General features: G+C 41.7%; 1 protein-coding gene across 1 annotated transcript; it reads left to right on the top strand.

Annotated features, from left to right (window-relative positions):
• The first annotated feature begins 1,023 nt into the window (after window positions 1-1,023).
• On the top strand, window positions 1,024-8,961 carry LOC140009875 (uncharacterized). Its single transcript, XM_072056208.1, has 6 exons — window positions 1,024-1,480; window positions 1,935-2,415; window positions 2,607-3,187; window positions 6,774-7,091; window positions 7,371-7,456; window positions 7,792-8,961. Exons 1-6 carry the CDS (start codon window positions 1,024-1,026, stop codon window positions 8,959-8,961), a joined length of 3,093 nt encoding a protein of 1,030 aa, XP_071912309.1.
• The last annotated feature ends 673 nt before the right edge of the window (window positions 8,962-9,634 follow it).

Raw genomic sequence — 9,634 nt, 5'->3', positions numbered from 1 at the left:
ATGAACTCTACTTGGTCTAGGCAAATGTACTAAACCAATATAAGAACAATGCATGTAAGTAAAACCCAAAACCTTTTACAGACATATATATACATTCCAAACAAGGCAAACAACACACATATCAACAACCAGTCAAGTCAAGTACAGTCAAGTCAAGTACAAACATGGACAATCCATGAGGGAAAGGCCCCATCAAAAGAAATATACACGTAGCTAACCCAAACGTACAAAATGATTAGCTAAGGCTCTTCTCCTTATCCGCCCTATATACAGAAAACAAAACTATCCCAAAAACCCTAGGAGTCGCGACCTAGGCCGTCGACGGCCTAGTAGACCCACCCGACGGGGTGGATCCAACCCCAGCCTCAGGCCCCGCACACAAGTCCTCATCGCTCACTTCCTCGACCACGTCGGCGCAGAGGTTTAGGATCGATACGGCTCGAACCTTAACCTTTCGAGCTCGCTTAGTCTCGCGCTCACGTGCTTCCCTAAGTTGAGTGCAGAGGTCATAGTAAAAGAAAACAAGTCTTAGGTGTGAATTTCTCCTTGTACCCTACAATCTAGTCCTCCTCCAGAAAACCCTAGCCAGACGAGTATGAGATCCGTCCATGGTAACACTTCCATCTCCAATCCTCTCAATCGGTCTAATTACTAGGTCAAATGTAAAGACCTTCCGTACCTTGACCTTTGCCATCAAGACTTGCCTCAAATTCAATCAAGATACCGACTCTCAGTCTAGCGCTCTCCACCCTTTAGTACTCAGCCTAGGAGTCTTGCGTGAGTCCTGGCGAGAGCTAGGCAGGCGACCCGCCAACCCTCTGGTTCGCCTTAGGGAGAAGTGGGGCCGCCACAGGTGGTATCAGAGCCTAGGTTAGAAAAATTATTTGAAAGATATGTTAGATATGCTAGAAACCCTGAACCTTTTTAGAATTAAGAAACGAGATAATTAGACGCATTCTAAGTAGTACTTGAGCGAGTTAGCTATTTAAGTATTAACCTTTGGATTTTGGTTATTTTGCAGGTATGGAAAACGAAAATGGACATGCTAATGGTAACGGAGTGGCTAATGGACATGTAGAGCCTCTTAGGTCTATATCCTATAGGCCACGAGACGGAGGACCTCGTATACGTTATACACCCGCTGATAGGTTTCCTCGATGCCAGTGTAGGGTCACGTATGCCTACCCTAACGAGTTGGTACAGTCTTTGGACGACGATCGTCGCCAGCTGAGGGATGCTAATCACATTTTGACCCAGGATGTCGAGGAGTTGAGCATCATGGTTGATACTCAGATGGATCGTATAGCTGAGCTCGAGCAGAGGTTAGCAGCCGAGAGGGCTAGGTCAGAGGCCGCTCGTGAGGAGTTAGGGAGACAGAGGTCTCGATTGACTCGAGTAGCTGAGGAGGTACGAGATAGGAGTGCGGGTATTAGGGCCGACGCCACTATGATGATAGACGAGGTCATGGGGATCATTCAGGGTACAGCTCAGGCAGGGGTTGAGGAGGATCCGAGATCCGGAGGAGGACCCGGAGGAGGACCCTGAGGAGGACGTTGCTCTTAGCAGCCCTGCTGAGGGTTAGACTAGGCTTGCTTTGCTTGTAAATAGGTATCCAGGGTTAGTTAGGGTGACACTAGTTTAGGTCATAGCATTTTGTCTAGCTAGATGGCCTACTTTTGAGGCACTATATCCCTATTTTTGGTTTAAGGGATTGTTTGTATATATTTGCTAAACTTGTGTGCCATACTTTTAGAAGGCACCCTAACCTGCTAGTTGTATGAACTTTGGTATGTGAATATATGTGTTAAGTGTTTTATTTTCCTTTCCTTAATATTCGTGTTGATTTTACTTACAAAACAAAAAAATATATAATAATAATGATAATAAGTAAATAAATAGCAATAGCTTCGATTAATTGCTCTATTTATATATAGGCATAACTAGGCTATGGATCGACAAGTTAGAGGTAGAGAGCGTGGGAGATCAACTAGGCAACACCCCGAGGTTGGTGGTGATAGGGAACCATATTCCTAGGACCTGGGCGAACTTCACTCGGGAGTTCAACGCCAAGTTTTTACCCCCTCTCATCCAAGAGAAAAGAGAGGATGATTTTATCAAGTGTAGGCAGGGGGCGGTGAGTGTCGCCGAATATGAGATCCAATTCACGAAATTGTCTCGTTTTGCTCCTGAATTGATAGCCACGGAGCAAAGACGTGTAAGGAGGTTTGTGCAGGGACTAAATGTGGAGATGCAGGAGGGATTAGCTGCTGTTCGGATAGACACGTTTGCTGATGTTGTTGAGAGAGGTCAGAGGGTGGAAGTTGCTAGAGCTCAAGAAAATCCTTCCAGGCCAAGAAAAGATTTGGCCCAAGCAGCAGTCGGGAGCCGACTTATGCAAGTGCTCCACCGGCCAAAGTGGGTCGAGGAATGGGTGGAGTAAATAGTCCTGGAGCACCATGAGGCGCTCTAGCAAGAGGAGCTGGGGCAAGAGGTACCGAAAGAAGAGATATCGGTACTAGAGAAGTACCAAGTGGAAGGAATCAAACTAGGAACGCTCCGCAAGGAGGTCGTGTGACCACCCCTCAGGTAACTTGTGGATATTGCAGGAGGGCTGGCCATACTGAGGACGGATGCTGGAGGAAAGAAGGGAAGTGCTTGAGGTGCGGAAGCAGTGAACACCAGATTGCCGGTTGTCCAAAAATACAAGAAGGTGGTACCCCAAGTGCTAGACAAGCCACTGCTGGAGGAAACAGGCCGAAAGTTCCTGCCAGGGTGTACGCTATGGATGATCAACCTGTACCTGATTCCTCGGAGGATGTAGAAGGTACTCTTCCAATCTTTCATCGATTAGCTAGAGTACTAATTGATCCTGGCGCAACTCACTCATTTGTGAATCCAATTTTTATGTCCGGAATTGATGTACAACCTGTTAAATTACCCTTTGATCTTGAAGTTAGGTTACCTATGGGTAATAGGAGTATAATTACTAGCCTGGCCTATAAGAACTGCGAGTTCTGGGTTGGAGAGGGTAAGATGCTAGTAGACCTAGTCAGTTTGGACATAAAAGGTTATGATGCAATCATAGGAATGGATTTCCTAGCTCATTACCATGCTAAGCTTGATTGTAGGGCAAAAGTAGTAGAATTTTGGATTCCCGGGGAAGCAACCCTGAAATTGGATGTGAAAGGTAGGTTAGCATCGTCTGCTATAATTTCGGGAGTTCGAGCAAGGAAAATGTTGTATAGAGGAGCGCAAGGTTTCTTAGCTTTCCTGATTAACGCTCCCAGTGACCAAGTAAAGTTGGAGGAGGTACCGGTGGTAAGGGAATTTCCAGATGTGTTTCCCGAAGAATTAAAAACATTACCTCCGGAGAGAGAAGTGGAGTTTAAGATTGAACTAGTGCCGGGAATGGCCCCGATTTCTAAGACTCCGTACCGAATGGCTCCTGCAGAGCAAAAAGAATTGAAAATTCAATTACAGGATGTGAGAACCCGTATTTTTTTTCCATTTTCTAGGTTTTATTCTCTTTAATGGCTTGTTTTCTGCATTTTCGTGATTAGGAAAAATTCTAAATACTTTTAAGGAGCAGATATAGTTTTTAGATGATTTTTCTAGTATCGAATAGGTTTTGAGAAATTAAGAGCGTATGCCGGATGTGGGACCCACTAGTGCGAAAAGTTCGGAAAAATTCGGCCAACTAGGTTAAGTTTTGGATACTGGAATTAATTTACCGGGTGTTAAGAGATAAGTAGAGGATGCTAAGTGGATTGGTATAAGAGAGACAAAAGTTAGGCAAGCATTAATGAAGGTGACAAGTGTCACCATGGGATTTGGTCTTAAGTAAGACCACTATTCACCTTTTGTCCAATTGACCAAATAAATCACAAAATCACCAAAAATTCACCATTTTTCTCTTCATCTTGGCCGGCCCTCTCTCTCAAGAAGAAAGAAGGAAACTCTCCAAGTTCTTGATTCCATCTTGCTCCAAATCATCAAAACAACCACTTAATCTTACTTTTGTTCCATAGAAAACCTTAAGTGAGTGTTTGTGTGGGGTTTGGTGGAGTTGTTTGGAAAGCTAAGAGGACTTGTTGCTCTCTCTCTCTTGTTTCTAAGGTGAGTTATGAAGAACCACTCTCCTCCCTCTAATGATGCTTAATTTATGCTTAGTGGTGGTATAAGATGCAACTTTATGGATTATATTGTGATTTTTGGTTGAATTGATGAAGTTTTGTAATTATTGGGGATTTTTCTGTATTAATATGAATATGATTGTGTGGCTATGTATGATGATTGGAAATGGTGTGTAAGGGACCTAGGAGGTGGAAAAAGTGAATAATTGCAAGCAATTTCTGTTTTGGAAGAAATTTTGGAAAGTTAGGGTTTATGAAATTACATTCTGCCCGATTTTGTAGCTCATATTTAGAGGCCTAATTGGCCTTGTATTAAAACATTAAAGTTGTAGGGAATTATATTTTAGAGGTGTCTACAAAATTTCAGGTCAATCGGAGTAGCGTAGCTTGAGAAAAGTCGAAATTACCCTTGTTGTCCTGGTTTTACCCGAATTTGGGAATTGCTTCTGTAATTGGTTAGTTTGGTTAGGAATGCTTCCGAATTGGTTGTTGAGGCCTTCTGATGAAATGTATCCCTGTTTCTTAGATTTCAGATGGCTATGGAATTTCTGGATTTGGACTTATGTAGGCTGTTTTATGATGTTTGCACTACAATGCGTTCTGTGAATCTGTTTTTGCGGTTCTGGTGTAGTAGATTGCATTTTTGACCTGGTTACACTCGAAACTGGGTTGAGTGACCATCTTTAATATTGTATCCCTATCTCTTAGCTTCGAAACGGTGGGTCTTGGACCTTCATCCGATAATCGTAGTGCCTTTGGTGCTATTACCGTAAAATGACGTCAAAAACTATTTTTTTCAGGGTTAAAGCTAGTTCCAATTCCGGATTTTTCTGGTTTCCTCTATTGCTTGTGTGTGCTTATGGAACCCTATTTTGAGAATATTTGGCATTGGTTTATGACTCGTTATCGAGTCTCATTGTACTTGTTTGCGTGTTTTAGGGCGTGACGGTGGTTCACGACGTTCCTTTGACGGAAGTGCATGAAATATCACTTTCGAACTTGGTGAGTGTACTACTCACTTGTGTGTTACTATATGGCTTTGATACTTGAACTTGATGAGTTAAATGTTATTGCACCATTGATATTGGTTGAAGTGAGGGTGTACTTTATCAGTCTCACTTATTTCTCATGTTATTGGAATGTTACATGAAATGAAGTACATGACTTGGTGTCGTTTGGACGAGTATCCAACGACCATGATTGTTATCATTGAGCTCAACCCCATTGGTAGTTGATTGAATCGAGCCGGCGAGGGCTTGGTCGTGACAATTAATGAGCCTTGGGGAAAGTTATATGGAATCTTGTAGTATGCGAGACTCTCGATTCCGGTATACTCGAGTAATACCACAGTGCAAGTGTTTGGAGTTCGGGCCCGGTAGGGGTATGTTGGGTGGAAGGAATGGAAGTAAAGTGGAGTCTACGGTTGGTTACTTTTAAACATTGACGGAGAGTCAATGAGGTTCGATCAAGAATGCAAACGAGGAAAAGGGCTCTTGAGAGCTGCCCGTATCCTTTTATCTCCACCATTAATGTGTGCCTTTGCTTACTTTTGATGAATTGAAATGAAAAGCTTTATGCTTATGTGAACTTTGCTGATTGAGTGGTATTATCTCACTGGGCGTAAGCTCACCCTATTCCTTTTGTTTTCCTTACAGGAAAATAAATACTTTTGGACTGCATTTGATAGTTGGTTGCCGAATTGAGCTAGTTGGCCATATCTTTTGTATAGCTCATTTATTGAAACCCTAAATGTACTTTTGGGACCGTTTCTCTTTTGATTTGGCAAACCAGATATATATCCACTTTTGAATACTTTTGTATGCCACTTTGGCTTGTAAATGTTAAATTTCAAGATGTGAATGTTTGCTTGTTATTTGGTTGGGTTCTGACGGGTCGGTTACTATTCATGGCCGACTCCGGATTTCATTTTTTTTTATTTTGGGTTATTTTGGGTTATTTTGCCATTTTGACTTGTTTACGCGCGTTTCTAAGTTCCGGAACGTGATAGATCGCTCTAAACTGCACGGTTAGTCCTGGCGAGAGTTGGGCAGGCAGTCCGCTAACCCCTTTGGTTCGCCTTAGGGAAAGGTGGGGCTGTCACACAGGATTTATTGGAGAGAGGTTTTGTTAGAGAAAGTGATTCACCATGGGGAGCACCGGTTCTTTTTGTTAAGAAAAATGATGGAAGTTTAAGGTTATGTATTGACTATCGGGGTTTAAATGAAGGAACAATTAAGAATAAATACCCTCTACCATTGATTGACAGCTTATTTGACCAGCTGCAAGGATCAGTAGTTTTTTCCAAGCTGGATTTGAGGCAAGGATATTATCAGTTGAAAATTAAGAAGGAAGACATACCTAAGACTGCTTTTAATACAAGATATGGACATTTTGAGTTCGCAGTCATGCCATTTGGATTAACTAATGTACCAGCTGCCTTCATGGACTTAATGCAGAGAGTCTTTAAAAAATACTTGGATCAGTTTGTAGTAGTTTTTATTGATGATATCCTAGTATACTCTAAGACTCGAGAAGAACATGCTAAACACTTGGAGATAGTTCTGCAGATCTTAAGGGAGCATAAATTGTATGCTAAATTTAGCAAGTGTGAGTTTTGACTGGACGAAATTTCTATTCTAGGGCAAGAAGTTTCTAAAGATAGGATTGCCGTGGATCCGGCAAAAGTTGAGACGGTCACAATGTGGAAACAGCTAGAAACTCCAACAGAGGTTAGAAGTTTCTTGGGTCTAGCAGGTTACTACAGGCGATTCATTAAGGACTTTTCAAAGATTGCAGGACCTATGACAGAGCTGACAAAGAAAAATAGTAAGTTCATTTGGACTCCAAAGTGTGAGTCAAGCTTTCAAGAGTTAAAGAAGCGCTTAACATCAGCTCCTATTTTGGCATTGCCTGACGGAGTAGAAGGTTATGTCGTATACTATGATGCCTCTAAGGAAGGTCTAGGATGTGTACTAATGCAAAAGGGTAAAGTGGTTGCCTATGCCTCTAGAAAATTGAAGCCTCACGAACAAAATTACCCAACGCATGACCTAGAACTGGCCGCAGTGGTTTTTGCCTTAAAGAAATGGAGGCATTACTTGTACAGTGTGACCTTTGAAGTTTATACGGACCACAAGAGCCTTAAGTACTTGTTTTCTCAAAAGGAATTAAATTTGAGACAACGGCGATGGGTAGAATTTTTGGAGGATTATGATTGCTCAATAAACTACCACCCAGGAAAAGCCAACGTGGTAGCAGACGCTTTAAGTAGAAAGGCTCAAGTAGCGGGGTTAATGGTAAAAGAATGGGACATGTTAGAAGAGGTTAGTAGTTGGAACCCTCGCTTGGAGAGTTTGAAGATTTTATTTGGGAACCTGACGTTGAAATCACCATTGTTGGAGCGTATTAAAGAGGCACAGAAAACGGACCCTATAATCCAGAACCAGCTAGAGAAGTTGTGAAAAGGAGAAACCCTAGAATTTAAATTAGGGTCTGAAGGAGTGTTAAGGTTTCGAGATCGGATTGTGGTTCCAGTTGATGAAGAATTAAGGAAAGAAATTCTAGAAGAATCACATCGATCAAGGTATACTATACACCCAGGAGTGAACAAAATCTATCACGATGTGAAAAATTATACTGGTGGGACGGTTTGAAAAAGGACGTGGCAAAGTTTGTACAAAACTGTCTGATATGCCAACAAGTAAAAGCTGAACATCAGAAACCTTCTGGTTTATTGCAGCCACTAGAAATTCCTGAATGGAAGTGGGAACACATAGCCATGGATTTTGTAACGGGATTGCCTAGAAGTCAACAAGGATTTGATGCGATTTGGGTGATAGTTGACAGGCTTACCAAGTCCGCACATTTTCTACCTGTGAGTATGAGCTTTTCTTTGGAAAAATTGGCCAAGTTATACACAGAAGAGATCATGAGATTGCATGGCATTCCTATAAGCATTGTGTCTGATCGTGATCCAAGGTTTGTCTCGCGTTTTTGGCAGAAGTTTCAAGAGACATTGGGGACCAAGTTGAAGTTTAGTACCGCTTATCATCCCCAAACAGACGGGCAGTCGGAAAGGACAATTCAGACTTTGGAAAATATGCTGAGGTCGTGTATATTGGATTTTGGAGGTAAATGGAGTCAGTATATGGCCTTAGTAGAATTTGCCTATAATAACAGCTATCACGCTTCAATTCAAATGGCACCTTATGAAGCATTGTATGGGAGAAGGTGTCGATCTCCGATTCATTGGGATGAAGTAGGAGAGAAGAAGATTTTAGATTCGACGGTTATACCTTGGATGGAAGAAGCTCGTGAGAAAGTGAAAGTAATTAGGGAAAGGCTTCAAACGGCCCAGAGTCGACAAAAGAGCTACGCCGACACCAGGAGGAAAGATCTAGAATTTGAAGTAGGAGACAGAGTTTTCCTAAGAGTTAAACCCGCGAAGGGCGGAGTAGTGTCCAAAAAGGGTAAAAAGCTAAAGCCGAGGTATATTGGACCTTTTGAAATTTTGAAACGAATCGGAAAGGTGGCGTATCAACTGCAGTTGCCTTCGAGCATGGCCAAGATTCACAATGTATTTCATGTTTCTATGCTCAAGAAATATCACCCCGACCCAAGCCATGTGTTGCAATTGGAAGGAATTGAGGTGGATGAGTCGTTAACTTATGAGGAAGGACCAGTTAGGATTTTGGAAAGAGAAGTGAAAGAATTGAGAGATAAGAAAATTCCTTTGGTGAAAATTCTATGGAAAAATCATGGAATGGAGGAGGCAACTTGGGAACTAGAAGCGGATATGCAGAGAAAATACCCCGAATTATTTCTTTAAAAGGTGAGAATTTTGAGGACAAAATTCATTTAAGGGGGGGAGTGTGAGGACTCGCAAATTTCTTGTATTTTTCTCAAAAACACCCTTTTATTTGGAAATTATTATTTATTAAAGTCCTACCACCCAATCTTTCCACAATAAGTGCAAATAAACCTAGAAAGTAGGGTTTTACTTTTGGGTTTCAAGATCAGAGCAAAATTAGGGTTTTCGCGATTTTTCGCCGGATGAATTTTCGGTACAGAGTAAGGATTAAATTTGGAGATTAAAAGTGACTTTTAAGTGAGAAATAATATGTGATTAGTAGCAATGATATAAGGTTAGTGAATGGGAAGTAAAAACCCTAATACGTGTGTTTTTAAGAAAAACAGCGCGAACCGGCGGGTCCCGCGCACTACCGATTGAACGCACCACTGGACCACCATTTTTTTTTTACCATACAAGCTTATTGACTTTTGAGCAAAATATCTTCTTAATTGGCAGCTGCTTTGACCGAATTCTAACGCTAGAATAGCAAGGAAAAGAAATAGAAAAATGAAAGCCCTAGAGTTTCTTGACCAAGAGTTAGTCTTTCTATTTATCTCCAAAATATAGCACTTTCCTCTTCATTTCTGCACTCCTTGGCCGAGAGAAAGAAGGGAAAAACACCAAGGGAAGATTTCTCCATTTCTTCTTG

Source organism: Coffea arabica, chromosome 6e, assembly GCF_036785885.1.
Source record: "Coffea arabica cultivar ET-39 chromosome 6e, Coffea Arabica ET-39 HiFi, whole genome shotgun sequence".
NCBI lineage: Eukaryota > Viridiplantae > Streptophyta > Magnoliopsida > Gentianales > Rubiaceae > Coffea > Coffea arabica.
The sequence above is the reverse complement of the archived record's forward strand: the minus strand, read 5'-3'. Positions and strand labels throughout refer to the sequence as shown.